The following is a 27868-nucleotide window of genomic DNA, read 5'->3' as shown; positions in this document are numbered from 1 at the left end:
TCAAGTGCTGTGGAATTTTTGCTTTTGAAAGGAATACCTTCATATAATAGCTTCACCCACAGTCCTGTAGAACTACACATTTGCTTAGGAAGCATTGTCTATAGCAGGGTCTTCTTAATCTCTTATGTCATGCAAGGCTGGCATTTCTCTGGGGTGAAAGCAGTGTAAGAGATTTCCCATGTTTGGCTACCACAGCTGACAAGGCAGTCAGGGAGACCATGTGCTGCTGCTCTGCCCTTGCACTGTGTCCTGTGAAGGGAGCAGATTGCTCTTTACTCCTAATCTAGCTGTTAGTGGATTTCGGTCTTCGTTTTATTAAAAGATTTTCTACAGACTCACCAGTAGTAGAACTGTGACTCATTCCCTTTTTTTCCCATCTCATTGAGATGGCACTTTCAGAATTCATTACTAATTCATAGACTTTAGAATGTATTTCTGACTAAAACTTGTTCCATCATAGTTGTCAGGGGTTTGTTTTTGGTGTAAATATTGCTCAATAAATTTGAAAATCAGCAAAAATACTTCCTTTATTAATGACAAACATATTTTCTCAAAGGCAATAAAAATGAGCAGCAAGAAAATGATGAGATAGCTCAGTTGGTAACAGCATATTATTCTAAGAAAGGACCTGGATTTGGTTCTCAGCATCCACATTGGGTGTCTCAGAAGTACCTGTGATTCGGGTTCCAGGGAATCTCATACCCTTTTCTGCTCTCTGTGTTTATTAGTCAAAAATCACTGGAGAAAGAGAACTGATAGAATGATAGAATGAATATATACATATAATCCATGAACCTGAATGTCTCAGCTGGTCTTTATTATATGCCAGCATCCCTAAAAAGTGAGATCTAATGTTATGAAAGAGTGAAGACCCTTTTCCATGTTCTTTATGTATGCCTCAGACTTAAAGTAGATAGATATTCCCACTGCACAAGATCCAGATTTAGGATGTGTTCCCACCTCAAATAATTCAAGGAAGAAAAATCTATCACAGGTATAGCCAACTATATAGTCAAGTTGACAACCACAAACCAACATCACACCGAGGCACCTGCACATGTGGTACACACACAAACATACATAAAACATACATGTAAATAAAATTTTGAAAAAATCTACAAAATTAGTACTAATAAGAATATTTTGAAACAAAAAGACTGGCTAACCTTTCTGTCAACAATTACATGATTGACTATATTACAACCAAAATAAAAACAAGTTATTTTTAATTGGTTAATGACTTAAATTTTTACTGAGGTTGTTTTTTATTCTGACTATTATTGAGATTTTTGTTTAATAATTGAAAGATTATTAAACATAACTTTAAAGATGAATGACAGAGGGTCAGGTGAATCGGGAGTGAAAGCAGTAAGAATTTTGTGTACAGAATTTTGTAGCATCAAATAAACAGGGTAAAGAAATCAGACTCTAGAAGCAAAATAGGACCTTGCCTTCAAGTTCTGACAACTGGCAATTCTAGCAGTTGAAAGACGCTCTTTTTCCTGGAACAACAACTATGTTATCTACCAAGGTTAAGCAATAAAATTGATTTTCCTAGTATAAAAGCAGGTCCTAAGAGGGGTTTTAAGTTTAGATGGGTTAGCTTTGTGATGATATAATTTGGAATTTATACTCTATCTCTTAGTCCTGCTGACCCTATTCTGCAGGCTTTGCTTTCACATGTCTTGCCTCATGTTCTTTTGGTAGCACGTATCTGGTCCAAGAAGTTCATGGCCAATCCAAGACAGCTATTTGATTGCTTCGTCTCTTAAAAATCGTTTCAAAAATTCCCTTTCCTTGCAGAATCCCTTCACAGCTCATTGAACCAAACTGATTTAAAAGTAGGACCCCGGTAATGGAAGTGAAATTAGTTCCTGTTCCTATAGGATTTTGCCAGACTAGCTACACTGTCGAATGAAACAGAGCCTGCCATCAAAGAGAGTTATCAAGGACATGTGTGGAATATGTGGTGTTTGTTCAATCACTCAGTGTGGTGGTAAAGGTAAAGGAAAAGAAGGATAAGTCTGGTTTCTGGGTATCTTAGTTCTATTGACCAGTGTAGAGAAAATGAGAGGCAAATGGCTTGTGCAGTTGTTTTGTTTAGTTTTGGTAGAATGCTTTTCATTATATTTTGGGGGTTACATATATACTACAGTGCAGTGCTGGAATTGAAAGAAGGGTTGATCATTCTATAATAAGATTCATAGTGAAATCACAGATTATAACATTCACTGGAAGAAAATTTAAGGTTTAATTTGAATATGCTTATTTAAAATGCTTTGCAGACCAAGGGAGTATGATATAGGAATCAGAAATAAATTAACACAGTAGCACAAATGCAATTTTGATAAATATATCAAAAACATAGGGAAGAAACAACCTGTTCTTTAGATGACACTGGGAAATGTGGGTATTCATCTACAGCAGAAGTTAGGCCCAAGTGTTTAATCCTACAAATGATGAAAGGGCTGAGTAGATCAACAATGTTATATGAAATGTAAAATGCTGTAACTGCTGGATATAAGCATTGGGAGATTGTCCCAGGACACAGACACAGTCAGGCATTTTAAATAGAAAACCAATGTCAAAGGCTATAGATCCGAGCACTGCTAAATGGGATATTTCATGAAATTGAAAGCTTCATTCAAAACAAGAGGTTCTACCCACAGAATGAATGGACAATATTCAGAATGGGAGATAAAATGCAGCTAGTTCCCAGACTTTGATTTACAAATAATCGCAAACACTTAAACACTAAAAATTATCTTGCCAGTCAATTAATGGTCCAATAAACTGAATAGATCATCTTCAAAAGAGTAACTAGAGTCCTCCAATAAATAAATAAGAGGATAGATAGATAGATAGATACATAGATAGATAGATAGATCGATAGATAGATAGATAGATAGATGATAGGTAGATAGGTAGATAGGTAGTTGGGTAGGTCGTTAGATGAGTGGGTAAGAGGGTGAATGGCTGGGTGGTTGAGTAGATAGTTGGATGGATAGATGGATAGACATATGGACACAAACAGACAGACAGGCACACAGACAGACAGACAGACAGACAGACAGACAGACAGATAGATAGACAGATAGATGAATATATTATTCCTAAAAGCATTAAACATTATTAGTCGTCAAGGCAATAAACACTAAACTAATTTATAATTTAGCCTTATCCTGGTTAGAATGAAGACTAATGATAGATAGGATTATAGAATTGAAGAAAAATAAACCTGTATAGTCAAGCCTTGAAACCAGAAATTGTATATGTGCTGAATGGATCTATGGAGAGAGGGCTGGACAACTGTGTATATGTGGTTTACTTCTACAAATTAGTTAAAAACTTCACGTTTTAAACCTTCATGTAGCAGTAAAGATCTATCTGGTATTATAAGTGTTTGCTAATATGAGCATCATGAAATAAAATAGCAGTAACAGAGGAAGAATATGCCTTTTTATACTGAATTGCCCTGTTGTCCTCATAGATTATATAATTGTTCACCCTAAAAAGATGGAGACAATATTAAAAATCCTTCATTGCTTACTTGACTATTCCATAGCTGAAAATATATTTATTCCTGTTTGCTTACTTTCTTCAATAGTGCAGTACATTTTTTGTGGTCTTAATGCCTCATGTTAGAAATATGTTGAAGAAAATGTAACAACAATAAAAGGTACATAACAAGTTGTAGATGTTTGAAAATTTTAACAAAAAGATTGTATTTGTTTCTTATTTGATATTTATATTTATCTCTAGTTATTAGCATGTATGCAGTTAAGAACTCTGTCTTTCAATAAATACAGTCTCTCTTTTATTTTTGTTCTTGTATACGTTAATCCCATCAAAAAATGAATCTTTGATTTTCTGGTATTTAAAAATAGATTATTTACAAACTTTTCTACTTACATAAAGCATTGAGATTATTTAAATCAATTATTTTAACATTGAAACATATTTATAATATTTTCTATTTAGTTTCAGCTAGAATTCTTTTTGTCCAATACTTATATGATATTTGCTGATTAAAATTTTTCCAAAGAGATTGCTCAGCATTTATGAATACATGGTAGTTTTGCAGAAGACCCAAGTTCAATTCTCTACACCTATGTCAAACCCACAGGAACATGTTACTGATGACCTTCTCTGGCCTCCATGGGCACTACACTCACATCACATCACGCACACACACACCCACACACATTTACACACACACACACACACACACACACACACACACAAATAGAAATAAAAATAATAATCTTTTTAAAAAAGACTTTAAATTTTGTATATTAGTGAGTTATTTTCCGTTTGTACATTGACTAAGACTTTGCAGTAAATTACATACTCATTGATCCCTGTGGGCTTATTTCTCCTGAAGGAATGCTTTCTTTATTACTGATTAGCTAACCAATCAGCCTTTTTTCCTCATAATTATACGATTAATAGTTGAGTGAGAAAATGACCTTGAAGGCCTTTTTTCAGTTCCGTTGTATGGCTTCATTTAAAAATACAAATAACAAAATAAAAACATTTTCCACAAAATATCAGATATTTAATTAATGCTTTCCAGAGTAACTATGGTATCAAACATTTCCTCTAATTATATTCATTAGTGGCTTCTCTCGGACAAGTTTTAATTAACTTGTACAATAAAGATCAATACTCATTGTATATTCATTGTAATTTATAACACGCATATATACTGTTCAGAACAATTTAATTACTGTAATTGTAGCAAAAAAGACACATAGAAAGTGTAATCTATTACTGTCAATCCACTCTTCAATAAATTTGTTAATGTCATCATGAAATTATCTTCTCAGATTCATATTTGTATGCACCCTGTCTACCTCTCAGTTGTTTTAAAATACTGATTTATAAAGTATATGGAAATATAGTTATTACATTACTGAAAGTGTGTCTATATTACATCATATCACTATATTACATCATAAGTATTGAAAAGCAATTGAAGTGTAAATAAAAATGTCCATAATTTAGTGAAAAATATGGTAAGGGAATTATGTGAGTAGATTATTCTATTTTATTCCTGTAAATTAGATTCCTATTGTTTTAACTGGATATTTTTACACAAAGAATTATTTTGTTATATAAAGAATGATTCCAAATATGGTAACTTCTGGTAAATAATATTCCCCCAGTAGCACACTATAAAAATAAATGGAAAAGGAGTAAAAATTGTGTTAACATCGGTAGAAAAATAAAAAAACCATAAAGGCATCTCTACCTTGGAAGAAGTACATTGATTCATGGAGTTTTTCATTTATGTAAAAGGGAATGGTTAGACATGTGCTTGGTTTTTATCAACCCCAACTATCAAAATTTTAAAAAAAGAAAAGAAAAGAAGAGAAAAAAAAGACTAGACACCTGTGAACATCACCAGATAAAGTAGGTGAGAATTACTCAAATTACTGTTGAATGCTGATTGATACACACCCTCAATCAGTTGCTTGACAAGAAGATTCATTGATAAAGCACAGAGCTGTTAAATATTTCACCTTAGCCAGTTTTTAAGTTTGTTGAATGTTGTGGGGGTTTTTTAAGTTTAAATTACTCTTATTAGCATGTGTATATGTGTGCATTCAACTATATACATGTGAATACAAGTCTCTGCAAGCCAGCGGAAAGTGTGATAATTGAGATAGAGTTAAAGGCTTACATGATCAGCCTGATACTGTAGATGGAAACAGATTTCATGTATTCTGCAAGAACTGTTCAAAATCTTAAGTACTGAGCTACCTCTCCAGCCCTGAGTATTGTGTTCTTGGAGGGGGGGTGAAACAAGTCAGTGTTATTAACTAATGAGAACCATGTGGTATAAAGACACTGACTTTATACAACATTATAAACAGCACTGCACTCAGATAAAGGAAGGGGAGGATCAGGGATGAATGACATTACTTTATAAAATGTCAAATAAACGTGAAGAATTAGCAATTCTCAGACATGTGATAATTTTTTTAATATATGCAAAGAGCTTATTTACTGATCAAGGGGAAAAGTGCATTAAACATATTTGGCAGGAGTAATTTGATTACAGCTTACAATACATTACACATTCTATCACTGAAAGAGTTAAGGCAGGACCCTGAAGATAGGAACCGGCAGGAAACCTGTGAAGGTATGTTTCCTATGGCTTTCATTTCTATACTTTGCACTTTACATGTCATTTGAAACTGTTTTTTTCTAGCTGTCTGAAGACTTGATCAAAGTCTCAAGAGTTTATTCTGACTTCTGTACACAAATGGCAATATAATTTTATATCCCTTTTCTCTACTACAAGTGATCTCACTGTAGATTAAGTATCTTGTTTGCATTGGGAATTTCATGGAAACATTAGTTCTCAGAAGCAATTAATTTATGGATGCTTGTAGAAAGTGAGATGTATGTATTTCCCATCAACTTCATCTCCTGTTTTTCTAATGACAAAGTTTTTTCTTTAAACGACTTTATTTTACAAAACAAAGATAAATGTACAGATTTTAAACATTTTTTGCTTAAAATTATACATTTTTGTCAGTACTGTTTTTTCAGACATTGAAATAATTTTTACATAAAACCAAGTGAATATATTTTTTTAGTCAGTACTTGATTTTTTTCAAGGGTTTGACAGTATACGTTGAAAACCTAAGTATAGTTACAATAAGCATAAAGTACATGCAAAACAAAACGCAACATGGAAATAGTCAAAGTCTTCTTGTTTTGTAAATATATGTATATTTTTTGTTTTCTTTATTTCTTGGACTTCATACAGTCTGTGAGTTGTTTCTGGGGGAGTGTAAGCCTCTGGGGTTAGCATCCCACTATCAGTGACTCCATATTATGTCTGTTCTTTAGTGACTGGGTTATCTCACTCAGGATGATATTCTCTAGATGCAGCCATTTTCTTAAGAATTTGGTTAAGTCATTGTTTCTGGTGGCTGAGTAGTATTCCATTGTGTATATGTACCACAATTTTTGTATCCATTCATCTTCTGAAGGACATCTGGGTTCTTTCCAGCTTCTGGCTATTATAAATAGAGCCGTTATGAACATTGTGGTGCACATATCTTTGTTCTGTATTAAAGTCTCTCTGAGGTATATGCCCAAAAGTGGAATAGCTGGGTCTTCAGGTAGTACTATATCCAATTTTCTGAGGTATCGCCAGACAGATTTCCAGAGTGGTTGTATTAGTTTGCAACCCCACCAACAGTGGAGAAGTGTTCCTCTTTCTCCTCAGCCTCACCAGCATCTGCTGTCATCTGAGTTTTGGATGTTGGCCAATCTGACTGGTGTGAGGTGGAATCTCAGGGATGTTTTGATTTGCATTTCCCTGATGTCTAAGGATGTAGAGCACTTCCTCAGATATTTCTCACCTATTCGGTGTTCCTCAACTGAAAACGTTTTGTTTAGCTCTGTACCCCATTTTTTAATAGGGTTATTTGATTCTCTGGTGTCTAGCTTTTTGAGTTCCTTGCACACCTTGGATATTAGGCCTCTATCTGATGTGGTGTTGGTAAAGATCTTTTCCCATTCTGTTGATTGCCATTTTGTTTTCTTGACGATGTCTTTAGCCTTACAGAAACTTTGCAATCTCATTAAGTCCCATTTGTTAATCTTTGACCTTAGAGCTTGAGCCATTGGTGTTTTGTTCAGGAAATTTTCTCCTGTATCTATGTGTTCTAAGGTTTTCCCTACTTTCTCATCTAATAGTTTCAGTGTATCTGGTTTAATGTGGAGATCTTTGATCCACTTACACTTGAGCTTTGTACAAGGAGATAAGAACGGGTCTATTTTCATTCTTTTGCATGCTGAATGCCAGTTGGACCAGCACCATTTGTTGAATAGGCTGTCCTTTTTCAATTAAATGTTTACTGCTCCTTTGTCAAAAATCAGGTGACCATATACATGAGGGCTCATTTCTGGATCTTCTATTCTATTCCATTGATCCACATGCCTATTTCTGTACCAGTACCATGCAGTTTTCAGCACAATTGCCTCGTAATATAGCTTAAGGTCAGGGATAGTGATTCCCGCAGATTTTTTTTTGTTGTTGAGGATGGATTTCGCTATTCTAGGTCTTTTGTTATTCCATATGAAATTGCACATTGATTTTTCCAATTCCATGAAGAACTGGGTTGGAATTTTGATGGGGATTGCATTGAATCTGTAGATTGCTTTTGGTAGGATGGCCATTTTTAAGATGTTGATTTTTCTAATCCATGAGCATAGGAGATCTTTCCATTTTCTGAGATCCTCCTCAATTTCTTTCTTTAGAGGTTTGAAGTTCTTGTCATACAGGTCCTTCACTTGCTTAGTTAGAGTCACACCAAGGTATTTCATAGTTTTTGTAACGATTGTGAAGTGTACCTTTTCCGTAATTTCTTTCTCCACATGTTTGTCCTTTGAGTACAGGAAGGCTACTGATTTGTTTGAGTTAATTTTGTATCCAGCCACTTTGCTGAACTTGTTTATCAGCTGTAGGAGTTCTCTGGTGGAATTTTTGGGGTCACTCAAGTACACTATCATGTCATCGTCGAAGAGTGATGTTTTTATCTCTTCCTTTCTGATTTGTATCCCCTTGATCTCCTTTTGCTGTCTAATTGCTCCAGCCAGGACTTCCAGTACTATATTGAATAGGTAGGGGGAGAGTGGGCAACCTTGTCGAGTCCCTGATTTTAGTGGGATTGCTTCAAGTTTCTCGCCATTAAGTTTGATGTTGGCTGTTGGTTTGCTGTATATTGCTTTTATTATGTTTAAGTATGGGCCTTGGATTCCTGTTCTTTCCAGGACTTTTAACATGAAAGGGTGTTGGATTTTGTCGAATGCTTTCTCAGCACCTAGTGAGATGACCATGTGATTTTGGTCTTTGAGTTTGTTTATATGGTGGATTACGTTGATGGATCTCCTTATGTTAAACCATCCCTGCATCCCAGGGATGAAGCCTACTTGGTCATGATGAATGATCATTTTGATGTGTTCTTGGATTCGGTTTGCAAGGATTTTGTTGAGTATTTTTGCATCGATGTTCATAAGTGATATTGGTCTGAAGTTCTCTTTCCTTGTAGGGTCTTTGTGTAGTTTAGGTACGAGGGTTATTGTAGCCTCAAAAAATGAGTTGGGTAATATTCCATCTGATTCTATCTTTTGGAATAGTTTGGCGAGTATTGGTGTTATATCCTCAATAAAAGTCTGATAAAATTCTGCACTGAACCCGTCTGGACCTGGGCTTTTTTTGGTTGGGAGGCTTTAGATGACTTCTTCTATTTCTTTAGGTGTTATAGGGTTATTTAGATGGTTTACTTGGTCTTGGTTTAACTTTGGGACCTTGTATCTGTTTAGGAATTCATCCATTTTCTCCAGATTTTTCAATTTTGTGGAGTATAAGTTTTTGTAGTAGGATCTGATGATTTCTTGAATTTCCTCAGTTTCAGTTGTTATGTCCCCACTTTCCTTTCTGATTTTGTTAATTTGGATACTCTCTCCTTGCCCTCTAGTTAGTCTGGCTAGGGGTTTATCAGTCTTGTTGATTTTCTCAAAGAACCAACTCTTGGTTTTGTTGATTTTTTCAATGGTTCTTTTTTTTTTTTCTATTAGGTCTATTTCTGCCCTAATTTTGATTATTTCTTGACGTCTACTCTTTTTGGGTATATCTGCTTCCTTTTGTTCTAGGGCTTTTAGCTGTGCTGTCAGGTTGCTGATGTATGCTCTCTCCAGTTTCTTTTTGGAAGCAGTTAGGGCTATGAGTTTTCCTCTCAGTACTGCTTTCATTGCATCCCATAGGTTTGGGTATGCTGTGTTTTCGTTTTCATTGAATTCTAGAAAATCCTTAATTTCTTTCTTTATTTCTTCTTTGACCCTGCTATCCTTTAACAGAGCATTGTTTAGTTTCCATGTGTATGTGGGCTTTTTGTTGTCTTTGTTGTTGTTGAAGACCAGCCGTAGACCATGGTGATCTGAGAGGATGCATGGGAGTATTTCAATCTTCTTATATTGATGGAGGCTCGTTCTGTGTCCATTTATGTGTTCAATTTTCGAGAATGTGCCATGGGGTGGTGAGAAGAAGGTGTATTCTTTTACTTTGGGATAGTATGTTCTGTATATATCTATTAATTCTAGTTGGTTCAAAGTCTCTGCTAGTTTTGCAGTATCCTTGTTCAGTTTCTGTTTCCCTGATCTGTCCATTGGTGAGAGTAGGGTATTAAAGTCTCCCACTATTATTGTGTGGGGTGAAATGTATTTTTTGAGCTTTAGTAGGGTTTCTTTAATACACTGAGGGAAAATACAGCCTAGTAAGAACAAGAATACTCCTAAACAAGAAAACTAATAGAAGAAAAAAACACAGACAAAACTCAACCCAGAAAAGCAATAATGGTAGGAAACAGAAACAACTATTCCTTGATATCTATTAACATAAATGGTCTCAACTCCCCAATAAAGAGACATAGACTTTCAGACTGGATACATAAAGAAAATCCAGCCTTTTGCTGCATACAGGGAACTCATCTCAGAGACAAAGACAGACACTATCTCAGAGTAAAAGGGTGGGAAAAAAACTTCCAAGCAAACAGCTCCAAGAAGCAAGCAGGAGTGGCTTTTCTAATATCGAATAAAGTAAATTTCCAACCAAAAGTTATTAAAAAAGATAAGGAAGGACACTTTTTACTCATTACCGGGGAAATCTGTCAGAAGGAACTCTCAATCCTTAACATATATGCTCCAAATAAAAAATCACCCACATTCATATAAGACAAAGTTTTTATATAGCCACATTAAGTAAAGTTGTAGACTACAAATTATTGATTTCCACTTTATTTATTGGCTTATATTTTTGTATTTTATTTGGATATCAACAGCTACTGTGCCAAAATTGAAAAAATATCTAAACCAGTGTCCTGAAACCACTAATTCACTTCTATATACATTTGGGCCCCCAAAGAGCAGTGTAGATTAATATACACTAAAATTAATTCAAGGGTTAGTGACCAAAGTTTGAAAACATTCTGTAGTTAATAATGAATACTTGAAGCTGCAAGTTAGGAAGAGGCCAGGCTCAAAGGATGCTACAGATCTCTAGTGCTCCTAAGCACATCAGTTTTGATCAGAGATTGAAGTTCCACTAACTGCAGTTCCCTTACACCTTCAGTGTGATGATATGAGCTAGTTTATCTCAACTAAACAGGCACACTGCTACTCAGTATGGAAGAAGATCTAAAGGAAACATTAACATGAATAAATATAACAAATTAAGTGTTCACTCCCCTGGCATTTAGTCATGTCTAGACAGAACCTAGTGTCCCAGATACAGTAAAACGAGGACAAGGACATTTGTGTTTAATGTAACCTTATTCCCATGGAGATCAGAAAAGCCAATAATAGAGAATAATGAAGATCCTACTGAAGAGGTAGGTGCAGTGTTCTCTCTGGCAGGAATAACGTGACTTGGGGGACAGGACAATTGTGCTTGTTTGCTTGCTTTTCGTAATTTGTTCTTTCCTTATTTTTTCTTATTTTAAAATTTTTATTCTTTAATCTTTATTTTTTACAGTCCAGTCTTTATCCCATTCCTGGTCTGCCCTCTGACTGTTTCTCATCCCATACCTCCTCTCCCTGTCTCCAAGAGGATGACCCCGCCCACCTTCTCCCCACCAGACCTTCCCACTCTCTGGGCCTCAAGTCTCTTGACAGTTATGTGCATCCTTTCTCACTGAGGCTAGACCAGGCAGTTCTCTGCTGTCTATGTGTTGGGGCCTCGTATCAGCTGGTATATGCTGCCTGGCTGGTGATCCAGTGTCTGAGAGATCTCAGGGGTCCAGGTTAGTTGGGACTGCTGGTCCTCCTATAGTGTCATCCTCCTCCTCAGCTTCCTTCAGTTTTTCCTTATTTCTACCCAAGTCTTCCCCGCTTTTGTCTATTGGTTGGTTTTGAGTATCTGCATCTGACTTTTTCAGCTGCTTGTAGGGCCTATTGGAGGGCAGTCATGATAGGTTTTTATTTATAAGCACACCCTAGCATAAGTAATAGTGTCAGGCTTTGGGGCATTGAAATTCCACTAGTTACCATACGCATAAAGTACATATAGAACAGAATGTAACATGAAACAGATTTCTTGGTGAGTATAATTTAAGCATAATGATCTTTGAATACCAAAAATTGCCACAAGGCTATATTCTTAGCTCTTCGATTATTAATGATTGAAGGTCCAGGTGTACCACACTCTGAGAGGGTACTATACAACTCACAGGCCATATGAAGCTCAAGAAAAACAAAGGCCAAAAAATGAAAGCCTCAGTTCTTCTTAAGAAAAAATAAATGTATAGCACCCTTAAATCTCTTTAAATCTTAGGATTTCATGACATAAAGTATTTAAAAATTGAGGCAGATTTTAGGCTCTGGTTATATTAAGTAGAAGACATGGGATGCTTACCTACAGCAAGGTTGGGAATTGCTAGATTCTTCATCTTCAGTAAAATTATATTAATTTGTTTCTTACTTACATTTTCACTTGTACTGAAGATTTTGGTGATTATCATGAAAATATTAAACATGCTTATGATTTCTTTTGTTTACTAATATTTAATGTAATTATTTGCCAATTATTAACAGCCTTCAAGATAAAAATAAAACATACTTAGCTATAATTTTTAAGGTTGTGAAATAATGCCAGCCCTAAGTGGTTGTTTTGTTTGTGGGTTTCTTTTAAAAACGTACATTTTTTCACCTTTGTGGCACGGCTTTTAGGGGTCTCACTGGAGGATTAATAATAAGGATATGGAGACATCTGTGTGGTTTAAAGACTAATTGGCCTTTAGCTGGAGCACTCTCAACTAGCTTCTTTCTTTTCTTTTTTAAAACTTTATTTTTTAAAAAATAGAGATTTTTAAAGCATTTTTCAAGAAACTGTATTTTTGTCAGTATTTATTTTTTATTAAAGGTTTGATGGTATGCATTAAAATTTTACTAGTTACAATGAGCATTAAGTAGATGTAAAACAAATCATAACATGGAAATAGTCAAAGTTTTCTTGGCGTGTAAAGATTAAACATAATGATTTTTAAATACCAAGAATTGCCACAAGGCTATATTCTTGGCCCTTGAATTATTAATGATTTAATGTCTAGTTGTATCACACTCTGAAAGGGTGCTATACACCTTTTTTTTTTGAGCTTCCTATGGTCTGTGAGTTGCTTCTTGGGTGTTCAGAGGTTTTCTGGGGCTAGTATTCTATTACCAGTGACTGCATATCATGTGTGTTCTTTCATGACTGGGTTACCTCACTCTGGACAATATTCTCTAACCCAAATCCTCTGCCACTGCATGCCACCATGTAGGGCTCTTCCCTACTTCCCTGCTGTGCTCCTGCCCATGTTGTCAGGCAGCCCCCATCTCTGTCTGGTCCTTCCACTGGCTCTTCTGCCCAGCAACAGCGACCATCTCTTTATTAATGCAAATAGCCACAGATTTTATTCAACCCATTGTCACTGAGGGCCAATAGCTTGCCTTTCTAGTTTGGGGCATATAAGGAAGTGACAAATACTTAAACACCCTTCTATCATCCCTAGTCTTCTCCATTAACTGTTGAGAGCACAGGGACACATATTTTGATAGCTAGTAAATATAATATTTGTGAGTGATCCCAACACATCTTATTTGAACTTTTACTTTTATTGGGTTAAAATAACATTTAGGTTTATACATACTTTAAATGGTATTGTTACAATTCGTCAATCATTTCCTATAAAAATAACCGTTCCATTTCATTATAATAATAGCTTGTTACTCCTGCATTGGTCATAAAACATCATAATTTAATCTTGGTAATATAAGCAGTATGTATCTCAGCAGGTGTGTAGTAGGGATATACTCAGTTTGGTGTTTTGCTTTTTTTTTTCTTTTTTTCAGTGAATTTATTGGATTCGCGCACTGTCATGGGAGACCTCGGATGGATTGCTTTTCCAAAGAATGGGGTAAGTTCTTTGGAATGTTTCCATAGAACATAACCTAAGTACACACCCTTCATCCTATAAAAGTCGAATTTGATTTAAATTTAATTGGACATTTTTGTCAAAAGAGGAGGATACTATATTTCTGTAAAGTGGGTTTTGGGGTATCTCAAATAAGTTCTGACAAAAATTAACTAAAAGGGAAGGGGTTTCAGTAATCAAATATCAAACCCATTGCTTTTCTCTCAGTATTTCTGTACACATACACACTCACACCCACACCCACACAAACACACACCCACACAAACACACACCCACACAAACACACACACACACACACACACACACACACACACACAACGAGAAGAAACAATCAAAAACTTTCAAAACTTAGGAAATGTGTTGTTTTGCCATAATCTCAGTTAACTTACTTAGGAAATGTAAGTTAATGGAAATGACATGTGTGTACAATATTATTGGATGTAGAGATCAAATCATCTTTTATTTTGCTTCAAAAGAATTGATCAGATTTCCCAGAACTCCCAGGGACTAAACCACTAACCAAAGAGTACATATGGGGTCGGGAGACCCATGGCTCCAGCTACATATGTAGCCGAAGGTGGCATTGTCTGGCATCAAGTGAATGAGAAGCCCTTGGTCCTGTGAAGTCTTGTTTTCCCAGAATAGAGGAATGTCTGAGTGTTGAGGTGGGAGTTGATGGAGGGTGAGCACCTTCATAGAAACATGGGGAGGGAGATAGGAAAGGGTAGAAACAGGAAAGGGGATAATATTTGAAATGTCAATACATAAACTATCTAATAAAAATGAGTAAAAAAAAGAAATGTTTTACTTGGCATATCATATATATGCTTAAGAACTATTGCATATTCAATGCTCATATATTGTATATAATAATTAAAGGTTGGTAATTAGTATTTCTTTTCATTTAATTTCAATTGTTGCTCTTTATAAATTGTATAATAAATTCTTGTGATAATGTTAAAAAACTGAAACTGTTACAAGAGTTCCATTAAGTTCCCTTTAAACCAATAGTGTGCTGTCAGTTGCACTACCATTCAAATGTTTTGAACTGGTACTTTGCCTTTTTTATTGAAATTACTAGAAAAAAAACTAGCATTAATTCTAAAATTTAAAATGATATGCATTCTTTGCAGTATGATTGTAAACTTTGAGTCATCATGATTTCTTTGATACAACTAAGCTTTATACTATGTATTCTGATTAGAGAGAAGATAGCTCAGATAAAATTAGTGATATTTTTGTGTTTGACAAGTGGAAGAATGTGTGTGTAATGCTGATTTGCATCTTTGTTGGGTGCCATTCATATACAAAATAAGAGGAGGTGGTATCATTATTTTAAAGGCAATGATTGTTCAAACTTAAATGACTATCTGAAGATAGATACACTTGCCAAGGATTTAGGCATGCTCCATTAAGGCCTGAGAAGAATTTGTTCCACCTGTAAGTAGCCTTAAGGTTCTATAAAAAGGAAAACAAAAGCAATTGTTTAGATAATTGTTGAATAAATGCGCCAACAGGCACAGATAGTCACTTGGTGGAAATGAGAATACTTAATGTTTGATGAGGATTTTTTTTTTCTTTTAAATCTGTCAGGGATTGTTAAACAATCACATGGGTGGACAAAAGAAAATATCTATCCTTCAGAATTACTTTAGAATGTTGATTGTACAAATGCAACTAAAATTTTAGAATGTTGGAACAATTGGAATTGCCAAAAACTAACAGTACAAAGAGGACAATATCAACACATAGGACAAAATTAATCATAAAAATTACATTGAGGATTCTCAGAAGTTGGTTTACTAGATGAAGACTTTAATAAGCAATGTTAAACATATAGAAAGACTAAAAGAAAATATAAGACTGATAAGACTGAGAAACGATAAGAAGGATATCTCAAAGAATTTGAAATGCCATTAGAGGTCGGCTGTCCTATACAAAAACAGACTATGGGGGGGGAGTCAACCTGAAATAAAGAATTCACTGCAAATGACGAACTGCAGACCTAGTCAGGCTGAAGGAGGGAGCAAACATGAAATGAAGAATAGATTTTATCCTACCTGAGAAAGTGAGGAAGGATAATGGAAAGAACACAAGAGGCCCAAGGGCCAGAAATTGTACATGAAGATTAACAAATGGTCACCATATCCTATTTGAATTAAAACAACACATGCATATTCATCAACAAACATAAGTAAAATCAACCCAAAGATCTACAGATCAATTAAATTTTCAAGATCAACTAGCAAAAGAACATGGTAAAAGCATCTCTTGAGAAACATCTCAAGTGGTATAAGAAATATTCAGTACCTTTAACAGTTTATTATTCACTAACAAACATGATGGCAGAGTTAATCCCCAGCATATTTAACTGACACAAATAGAAAGCAAGATTTCCAAGCAAGAACTAGTAAATTTAATTTTAGAGTGAAATTAGCATTTCTCTGATTAAATGCATCTTGAGAGAATATAGATATCAGAAACATTTTATTCTACTAGAAATATATAATAAAATGTTTATCTCCCTTTTTACTTATTTTACTACTTTTATCTCCTTTATTTTACATTGAAAGAAGCATAAAATATGATAAATTATGTTTTTTCCTTAAGGGTACAAATGTATTTTGAGGAACAATAATTGATCTCAGAATGGTTTATTTATAACATAATTTTGTGGTTTAATATAATACAGTCATATATCACTTGATGACAAAGATGCAGTCTCAGGCATGTTGTCCACAATTTTGTCAGTGTGATGCATTTTTGTGAGTACTTATTGAGACTGGGATGGATTGAATGCTACTGGAGAATTCAATCTAAAGGCTGTAGTCATATTTGCTAGCATTCATTGACCAAATACTGGTGCTGTGCCACATGACTGTAATTCCAGTATAAGCACATAATTAATTATAGTGGAACCTAAAGGAGTACATATCAAGTACATATGGTTAAAATTTTTGTTTTGCATGTATGATTTTTATAGGAACTTGGGAGATGTTTCAGTCATCAAAGTGCTTCCTATCCAATTATAAGTACTTGAGTTTAGATCCAAACACATAAAAAACAAAAGCAAGCAAGCAAGCAAGCAAGCAAACAAACAAACAAACAACAATAGCAATAAAAAACTAGTATGGAAAAGTTTTCTTCTGCAGTAGAGCAGAGCAAATACAGAAACCCACAACTAGAAAATACACAATGAATGAACAATGTGGGAACACTGAGCCTCAAATATGATGTCTTCATCACACCCATCCTTTCAGGACTCAGGGAATTCTGCAGAAGAGGAGGCAGAGAGACGGTAAGAGCCAGTGAGAGTCAAAGACACCAAGGAAACAAAGCCTTCTAAATAGAACGGGACCAATGCACATATGAACTCACAAAGACTGTGGGAGTGTGCCCAGGGCCTGCAGGGTCTAAGCCAGATGGGATCCCAGTACTGAGGTCAGAAGTGGACACAAGCCTCTACTCTTAGCGAGAAGCTATTTTATATATCTATCTGGATAGGCATATAGTTATATAGATATGATAATGTGGACATACCCAATAAACACACCAATACACACACACACACACACACACACACACACACACACACTGTCTGTGCTTCAAAGATAGAAAATCTCATTGAAAACCTGAGTTTCTATTCTCTGTAGATTCATGTGTTTCAGAAAGCTAAAGCTAGAGGTTTTCCACACCCCCAAAAAGTGCAAGCCTAATGAGAAAGACAGTTTTAAGAAATTGAGTACATTTTCCTGTATGACTCACTTTCCACTGGGCACTGTTCTGTCCTGAACACTTGTGACTGGAGACAGTCATCTTTCTGACAATACACAAATTTCACAGTTTCCATTTGTTCCAAGAAAGACTTGATTTTTTTCCAATTTATTGTTGTTTTTACACGTTTAATGTGTCCTTCTGCTCCCTTACCTATATTAGAACAGATAATTAGATTTCAACAGATATATTAGTTATTGTGTACATAATAATCCATGAGTGTGTGTGTGTGTGTGTGTGTGTGTGTGTGTGTGTGCGTGCGCGCACATGCGCATGTTCATGTGTGTGCCAGGTTTTCAGTGTTAGTAACATTACCTATCTTCCCTTTTTTTTCCAGACATATCTTTTATCATTTATTTCAATCATCACAAAATTATTAGATAACATTCCTGTCTCTACTCCTCATATTCCAAGCTTCCCCATCTCCTTTCCCCTCTATGATTCTCCACGTGTTAAGGTATCAAGCTATAAAATGCTTCACACAACTTTTCTGTGTTTACTAATTCAACACTGTTCTCTGGGTGCTCAATATGTGTCACAGTTGCAGGCACTTCAGGGCAGAAAAGACACTTCATGTCATTCTAGAGCTGAAAGGAGTATTTTATTTTATTTTCTAGCCCTGAATTCTTTTTATATAGGTGCTCAGAAGAATCACAGAAGTAACAGGATCTCATGTCACTTGAAGAGTTTGTGTTTTGTGCACTTTTCACAAGTGATGACATTGGTCTTTTGGATTTAGTCTAACCATGAAGAAACTATGCCTGCAGCATGGGACTATGTGCAGCTGACATTAAAACGTAACTAGGGGAATGAACAAAGATGCACTTAGTGCTTTATTTGTAGATGAGGAAAGCCAGGGTAAGCAACTGACTTAAATTTGAGTAGTTGGTCCTTCTGAGTCCACGCAACACCCATACCTCCCTTGACACTGTGGTATTGAGGCCACAGATGAGTCACTCCCAGTGCTGTGACTTTTTTCTCTGCCCCCCTCTTTTTATGCTTCAAATACAAAGCCACCTTCATGACTTTACTACTCTGTCTTTCACTGAATTAATCTGTACTTTATTTACACTTAGGTCACTTCTGCTTCCTTCTGGAACATTTACCATTGATTAATCTAGGTGCATTTACCATGGGCCGCAACAGTTGTTTTCAGGACATTTTTAGCAACAGTTTTCAAGGTTAATTCTCATGAGGATAAAATTAATGGCTAGGATGTTTGCTAAAAACAGATTATATTCTTATGTCTCAGAAATTCCTACACCACTCTCTTTTTCCACATCCTGTTGTGAGGGACGCTCACTGTACACCTGCCTCCTGTGCTAGGTAGAATTAATTGTTCCCAGTAGGGTTTACAAGACTTCCTTAAGCACACGGTGTGGAAACCACAGGTCTTCCATGAGCATTATCTCAGAGTTGCATTGAAACTTCTGTTTTTATTTTGCTAAATTTTATTTTCAACATCAAAAAGAGTATCAAAATTATTTTAACTTTAGTTTATTCTTATTACATTAACTTATCCATTTTATGAAGAATGTAGATATTGAGTTAAATCACATTGGCTTTAAAATGGAGGTAGAATTGCTTGGTCATCCTAGACACACACACACACACACACACACACACACAAACACACACACACAAAAGAAAGGAAAAAAGCGAAAAAAGCTTACAGTGTAGTTATGTCCAAACAGGAGTTACAGATTTTCTTGTTTCTGTTTCTCCCAGTCCTACTTTCTAATATCTCTTAAACATACAATTTTTACTCACCTTTAAAAGTGAGAATCATCAAATTGTTCTAAATGAATGATGATCAGGATTTTATTGTCCTACTTGGTGTTTGCTTGTTTGTTTTGAATCAAGAAAATTGTTAACTGGATTACCTATTTAGATCCTCAGTTTTAATAAAAAAAAAAAAAAAAAACAAACAAAAAACAAAGCAAATGAGCCAGTGTGTCCCACGTGTTCCACAAAGACAAGAATGAAGAGAAACACCTGGACACAGCTGTGGTTTTACATTTGGGTTTTGTGTTTACAGAACTGTGTTTAAGCTAGTTGTAAATTCTGAAGCTCACACCAAGCACAGAGAAAGTGCTAAAGATAAAACTAATGATGAGGGTTGTAAATGAAACCACATTGGTTTATACAGAAAATCAACTCCTTATGGACAGTGATGGAAAAGCTCTCTAAGGGGAATGGGTCTTCAAATGTACACTGCAAATGCTGTGTAATACACAGTTTGCCTGATCCAGTCTTTTCTTTTTATAGTTTAGAACAATGGAAGCCAAACAAAACATATAATGTAGATAAGATGAATACTTTAAGGAATTCAAGATAATCATTAGGCATATTCTGAAATTTAAAAGGCGTAAGATTTTGCATTTAGATTTCCCACATGGAAACTTAGCAAATATGAAGACAGTTTCTTAAAATGGCCACCTTCCTTCTGCCTACGAGGCAAATGCTGTACCTGATATTATATAGAGGCAAACATACACAATGTGTTGGCAGATATCAGAGTTCAGGCCTGTAAATGTGATATATGTGCATTATTCGCGCCTTAGGGACCACTGATTATATATTTGACATCAACACGGAATCATGCACAATTGTTTTTATATGTAGCAGAACCTCCAACACATTTTCCCCCTTAATAATGAAACTTAAAAATTAGCTGAGAAGTGAACTTCATATTATCTTCTAATAAATCTTTCTTCATCTCTCATCTGCAATTGCCTACCCAAACATTGAACAGTTTCAGCCTGAATATATATACTGTCCTCTCAAAAACTCATCTCTCTGAGAGGAACTCTCTTTCACTCTTACAAATAATTGTTTGCAAGTTTTCCCCACCCCCAGGTTATCCTCCTGCCCCAGAAGCAAAGGTGCTTCATTTCCTCCTATGTGGAATGTGTACGTGTGTGGATCTCACACTCAAAGTATGTTGGGGCTCATGTCCAATACATCATTTTTCTAAACTGTTTCTTCCTTACATATTCCTTGTTCGGTTATCACATCAAAGGAACAAGCATTTGAAAAACATTTTTCAAGTCATTTGTAAGAGGTTAAATAGGTTAATTCTCCCTCCCCTGTGATGTGAAGCACCCAGGCACTAACCTTTAACAAATTGCTTTACCCACTCCATCCTCTATTGGTTTATACCAAATATTAACTTTTTCTTTTGTGACTTTAAGGACTTTTATGTCTGGCAAGATGTCTCTGCACCAAATGGTACAGTTCATGTAAGAAATCTAGGGTTAAATTGCTTTTTTTACAATAAAAGTATTGATTTGTTCTCATTGATATTTGCATTATTTTCATAAGTGAATGACACTTTTTTTATAAACTGTTATCTTCCCATTCATTAATAAAGATGTTAAATGGATCTGAGCCTCCCAGAGGACTCTGAGGCCCAAACAGCAGGTATTATTCCATGTGGTTTGATTGCTGTTTATCGTGATCCTTTAAAAAAAATCTTTGAGCTGTTTTCAATTCATGTGACAGTGCTCCCATGCAAGTCAATTTGAATTAATTTTGCAAGCAAATGCTTTATGGTTCTGAGTACATAATCTCCCTCTCCCACAGAGAAAAAATATACTGTAATCATCCAGCATTCCTGTTGATTATTTCCATTAAAGGCAGCAAAGGAAAGGGAGAAGGCCAAACCTCCTCTCTCACATTCAAAGCTCTCACTGTTCACTGCTTTTTATCTGCCCCCCTCCCTTCATGCTCCTCCAGCTTCTACTAATGCACAAAATGGTGGTACAAACTGCTCAGCCTGGAATTGTCCTTTGGAACCTAGCCACTGTTGTCTTATATCCCACCCCCCTCCCAAAAAAAAAAAATAAATAAAGGTCTTTCTTATAACACCCTACAGGATTCATGTAAATTTTTACTAATAGTATCTTGTACAAGCTTCTGCAAATGCTATTTTCTATACTGTGTTGAGCTTAATGCTAATGACTTTTGTAACCCAGAGCAAGTAATACATCGTGAAACCTCTCATTACCATCCAGAGGGTGACCACTTCTGGAAATGAATCAACATAGCTCCTATTATATATCAAACACACTCAAAATTAAATATTGGAGGTGCTATTCATTGTTTGTGCAAATATTGAGAGAGCTACCTCTCTCTACCCATCCATTCTTTCTCCTTATCTCTAGCATATTGTCTTTTGTCTCACATATACATTTCGGTTAAAAGCATTTTGTGCTAGCTGATAGTTTTAAATCTGAGACATGGTGAGTGCTTAAGGAACAAGTAAAACAGTCTGTACACTTTAGTTAACATGGTGTAATAATAAACATATGTCAAAACTAGAATTTAAGCAATTGAGTTTATTTAGTGTCAGGCAGGGTTGGGTCAAGGATATTTTATTTAATTGAACAAAATCATAAACTATAGAGAAAATCACTCAGTTTACAATTTGAGGTAAGATTTAATTCCTCCCTACATCTCTTCAAACAGATGAGTTTCAATTGATATTTATTAGAATTTTGAAGTGTAGAACCTATGGAAGCATACATTCAGCTATGGTCTTATGTTTATATTAAGTTTGATACAGATTTCTTTTTTTTATCCTGCCCTTTTTTTCCTTTTTGTCTTTTTTCTTTTTGATACAGATTTCTGTCTTGTGTGAATATTGATCTCCTAAGCTACAATACAGTTACTAAGGAAATAGTTAACTATATTAACCAGAGTCAAGTCTGGCTCTACCACTGCTATAGAATAAGCCAATACATCTCCCTCCCTCTCTCTTTTCCGTGCTATGGGCACTGCTTATTAAATTAACATATTATAAACACTAGATGAGACAATCTTTTTATCTTCAGTATATATATGCCTGGCCCTGCTTTAATGCTCCATGTATGAGGTAGTCATTTTCTCTCTCTTGGTTTCTGTATTTTCTTAATTGGGTATTCTCTGTATTTACATTTCAGATGTTATCCTCTTTCCCCCCCAATCCCATCTCTGTCCCTGTCCCATTGCCTCCATGAAGGTGCTCCCTCTGCCAACCTCTTTCTCCCACCTCAGCATATTGGCATTCCCCTACACTTAAAACATGTGCCTTTGCTGGACCTCTCCTTCCACTGATGTCAAAGAATGATATTCTCTGATGAATATGCTCCTGGAGCCATGGGTCTCCCCATGCAAACTCATTGGAGTTCCTGGGAGCTGTAGTGGGTTTGTTGGCTGATAATTTTGTTCTTCCAATGAGGTTGCAAACCCTTTCATCTCCTTCAGTCATTTCTTTAGCTCCTTCATTGGGCTCCTTAGGTTCAGACTGATGGTTAGCTGCAAGCATCCTTTTTTTTTATGCTTATACATTATCTTTTTTTTGAGATAATTTTCTTTTTTTTTAAACAACTTTATTTTACAAAACAAAGATAAATGTACAGATTTTAAACATTTTTTGCTTAAAATTAGATATTTTTGTCAGTACTTTTTCCAGATTTTAAAGTAATTTTTACATAAAACTATATGAATATATTTTTTAGTCAGTACTTGATTTTTTAAATGTTTGATAGTATGCATTGAAAACTTAATAGTTACAATGAGCATAAAGTACATGTAAAACAAAATGTAACATGGAAATAGTCAAAGTTTTCTTGTTGTGTAAATATTTTTTTGTTTTGTTTTGTTTTGTTTTCTTTATTTCTTGGACTTCATACAGTCTGTAAGTTGTTTCTGTATGACTCTGGCAGATCCTCTGAGAAGGTTCCTGCCAGTAAGCACTACTCGTCATCAGCAATAGTGTCTACATTTGGTGACTGCATATGGGATGGATCCCCAGATGAGGCAGTCTCTGGATGATCTTTTCTCCAATCCCTGCTCCTATATTTGTCCCTTTATTTCCTCCCATGAGTGTTTTGTTCTTCCCTCTAAGGAGGACTGAGGCATCCACCTTCTGCCCTTCCTTCTCTTTCAGCTTCATAATTTCTGTGAAATTTTTTTTTGTCTATTCCAAGCTTTTGGGGCTAGTGACTAGCTTGGTTTCTGTTTCTAAGAGTCAGGTTCTGAATTTATTCTGTCAGAGAGGCAAGTAGTTACTGTACAAACTCCTGAGACCACTGTGTTCTGATATTAACATTTTATTCCATGTAATGCTTGCGTTAAATATTAGCCAACATTCCAAGGTGGAAAATATGTATTCACTAATTTCATAAATTATCTTTATTATTTATTAATAAAGATTTGAGAAGTTTTACTGAAAGCTTGACAGACAATGCTAGTTTGTAAATAATGTTTCACAAAATACTTAACTGTTTTGAGCAATGAGTGATTCACTGTCTCATGTTGAAAAGCAAATGTTCACTAACGGTAGAAACAAGGGAAGAAAGAAACAGGTAACCAGAGGGTAGATATGTTTGTTCTAGTGTGTGTGTGTGTGTGTGTGTGTGTGTGTGTGTGTGTGTGATTGTATCATTATTATGGATGTATCCTATTTAGTACTATTTGGAAGTCACCTCATATTCTAACATAAAGGTGAATTACAATATGATTCAGTGTGAGGATTTACATTTTAAACAATTTCAGAGTTGTTCAGATTTTATTATTAAATAGTCAGAATATAAGAAAGATATTTTACCTTAAAAAATTCAAAATGCTGTATTTTAGTAATATTTTTAAGAGATGTGCTAAGGTTTTACTGATCCAGATAAATAAATCAGTTATCATTTTAAATGCCAATTTTCAGTTGGTTGTACTTTATAAGAATGTCTGCTAGCATAAAAGACAGAAAATACTTACTATGAACTCAAAGAACATAGGGAATATTATTGCATCCAAACATGGAAGCAAAGCATTTGATGACCTTGTGTGCACCGTGCAGTACTTACTTCTCTGAGACTTCAACTTCTAGCCCGTCATCCCCTCATTTTATTTTCTGATGACATGAGTAATTTCTAACAATTTGCATCTGACTTCTTTAGAATTACAAACGTGTCTTTCTATATCAAAGAAACAAGTTCACACAAAACCCATACATTAATCTTCCCTGTTATTTCTCATTGATGCTGGCTGCTCTAACTCTTGGGACAGAGGCAAAACTTTTGAACCTTAGGTGTTACTGGTGCACTAGGAGTGACTCTTCAGTATAAGTGCAGGACTAAATTTAGAAAAAAATATTTTTATCCTGTCTTCATTGAAATCAGTGCCTTCAGGAATGAGGTCAAGAAAGCTTTATTTCAAGTAGCAAGCTGTTTTCTATATAATGTTGATTTCACTTTAAAAAATAGTTTTCAGAGTGAAATAGTTTTTCATTATATATAGTGAGTGACATGAGTTGTTCCAGTGTATAATTTTAACTATATCCCTAAAGCTTGGAATATGATACATGTGGCTCATTCGCAGCATTCAAATATTTCTTCTGACTGAGCCATTTAGTTCTTTTGAAGGGTTAATAGCATGTATTTCATGATTTCAGATTTCACCATAATCACTGATCCTATGTCTTTATTTATCAGCATTCTTCATTTGTTTTTCTATGATATTTGCAAAATAATATCACACTTCTATCTATATATCATTATTATGAGTTGATGCAACATTAATAACATCCTATTAGCTCATTGTTTCCTTAGAGCCTTGGAAAGCCACCCTTGTGGTTGCTGACCTCAGTATGTAAGTCCCTGTGCTGCAGCTAAAGTGGCCTATTGCTTGGTAGCAATTTGTATAATAAAAGTGAGAGGGGGATAAAGGGAAGGATGGAGAGACAGAATGGAGGGAGAGAGGGGGAGAGGGAGAGGTAGAGGGAGGGAGGGAGACAGGGAGAGAGATGACAGGAGGGAGAAGAAAGAGAGAAAGAGAGAAAGAGAGAGAATCTACTTTCTGTTTTATGTTCTTTTCTTTGTAGGATGCTAAGTCCAAAAATGGCATTACAAATGCTCAATTCCCTAACTTAGGCATCTAAAGTAATCAAACAAAGTTAAAATTTTCCTCAGTATTAATCGATATTTTATCTAGAATATAGGTGAAGGACAGATGAGTATAACACCATGAATGCCTGACTTAATATTGCAGTTCTTCAACTATGTGCCCTATACATCTCGACAAGGCAAATAAAAAGCTGTTTCAAAAATTTTATTTCAGGTAACATTTTATACATATGTTGGCATGCATAGCAGGAAACTATGTGATAGGTCAATGAATCACAGGCTCCACTATGATTCACAGGGTTTAAAATAATTCAAAATTACTCAGCTTTTTATCAACTGTCTCTCCCTTATGTACAATTAAAAGTATGAGAATGAAAATGATTCTGAAAAATAATCATTAAGCCTGTTTCTTTGATTAACTGTCTCATTTAATGTTATATTAAAGAAGAAATGGTTTGTGCTATAATAATGTTATTCTTCAAATTTAGTGCCCTATTAAAATAAATTTTAAAAGCAATACGCAGTTGAAAGACAGCATAATGTATTTGTCTTCCATATTATTTTAAAATCATTTTTTACAAAAGTAAAGTATACAGATTATGATTACAGTCATCAAAATATCATATATAAGTTGGATATTAATATCAGGTTATCTTAATGTTCAGAACATATGGTTTAACAATAAGGTATTACAAGCGACCAACTATGCTGGAGGGTTAAACGTAGGAATCACTGCCTTGGTTGTTGCTAATGCATTCTAGACAAACAAATACTAGTGGTTTTCATAGTAGCTTTATTATAGTCCATTGGAGTTTAACTTTTATATCACTATAAAATGATTTGTGCCCTCAAACTAGGTGTCAAATGAAGAATTACTCGGTGACCTACTGGTGCTGATAACACCAAGGTTGCAAGTTCGATCCCCGTATGGGCCACCAATGTTGTTAATTAGATTTCTCAGTTCGTGCCTGGATAAACCACACCAAGCCAACACGCTTTCACATGGAGAGGTTTAATAGAACAATGGGATAGTGGTCGGGTCGGGAGAAGAGTAAAAGAAAGAGAGTAGGGAGGGGTTTCAGTCTTTTATGGAGGTAATGAAGTCATTTGCTCCCAGGTGGAGGTGGGCTTCTGAACCCGTGTATCCTGGAAATGCTTGGCTGTTTCTATGATGATGGATGTGCTGAGTCTCTGTCACCTGTGAGTGGTGCCATTGCTATGAGTAGGAGTTGTCCTAATGTCAACATTTTCTTTTGCAAATGCACCGTGACTTCTGAAAGGTGACAACGTGGTTGTGAAAAACGATAAACTACACTTGATTTTATAGTTGTGGCTCTTCCTGGCTATCTTAGTACTGTTCTATTGCTGTGAAGAGAAACCATGACCAAAGCATCTTCTTTCAGAAACTACTTGATTCAGGGCTTTTTTTCAGAGGTATAGAGGATTCGTTCTTGATGATTATGGCAGTGGGACAGCAGCAGGCATAGTGCTAGAGCAATAGCTGATAGATCACACCCCAGACAGAAAGATAAAGCAATACTCTTCTATGTGTAGGCTTTTAAAATTTGAAAGCTGATGTGCTAGGGACTCATCTACTCCAACATGCTCACATCTCCTGACTCTTCCTAAACAGTCCACTCACTGAAAACCAAATAATTGAGTATGAGTCTATAGGGGACATTGTTATTCAAACCACCACCATGACACTGTCCAAATGTGACCACCATCTTCACACTATGTTTTGAAGGATAAAAGGCATTGAGATGTGAATGAGAGAAGCAGCAAAAGAAAGTAGCCACACCAAGAGTTCATATGTGGCTGAATTCAAACTTATTTACTTTAGTCTGCAAGTCTGGTACAACAGAAACCAAGACAGCTTTTAACATTTGATTTTATTTCATTTTGTGTTTTGAGATGGAGTAGATGAACCGTGGGCTTGCTTTGAACTTCACTTAACATCTCTGCCTCAGTTTTCTAAGTGCTAAAAAAATGTAAATGTGTACTCCCAGGGCCAACTTGAGATAGCTTTTAAACATCAAGAAATATGTTTATTGTGTTAATTTTTATTAGAAATAAAGTATGGCATTTCCTTATAAGGCTTTTGAAGTAATAACTGTAAGACAAATCCATGGTTGCAACATGGAAATCAGACTGTTCTAGACAGTGTGATAAAGATGAAGGTATAAATCATAGTAAGTTTACCGTTTTGCTGAATCAGTGGTA

The 27868-nt window shown here is 35.3% G+C and overlaps 1 protein-coding gene across 8 annotated transcripts in view; it reads left to right on the top strand.

Annotated features, from left to right (window-relative positions):
* EPHA5 (EPH receptor A5) overlaps positions 1-27868 on the top strand; it is a gene marked incomplete at both ends in the record, with an annotated part of 356599 nt that overhangs the window by 19931 nt on the left and 308800 nt on the right. For all 8 annotated transcript variants that reach the window (XM_080935769.1, XM_080935768.1, XM_080935766.1 and 5 more), the window contains one exon: positions 13909-13973. In XM_080935769.1, coding sequence (XP_080791895.1) covers positions 13909-13973 — 65 coding nt within the window. The remainder of the gene's footprint in view (positions 1-13908; positions 13974-27868) is intronic.

The sequence above is a fragment of the Micromys minutus genome (assembly GCF_963924665.1).
Source record: "Micromys minutus genome assembly, chromosome: 1".
NCBI lineage: Eukaryota > Metazoa > Chordata > Mammalia > Rodentia > Muridae > Micromys > Micromys minutus.
This window is presented reverse-complemented; position numbering and strand designations above follow the sequence as displayed.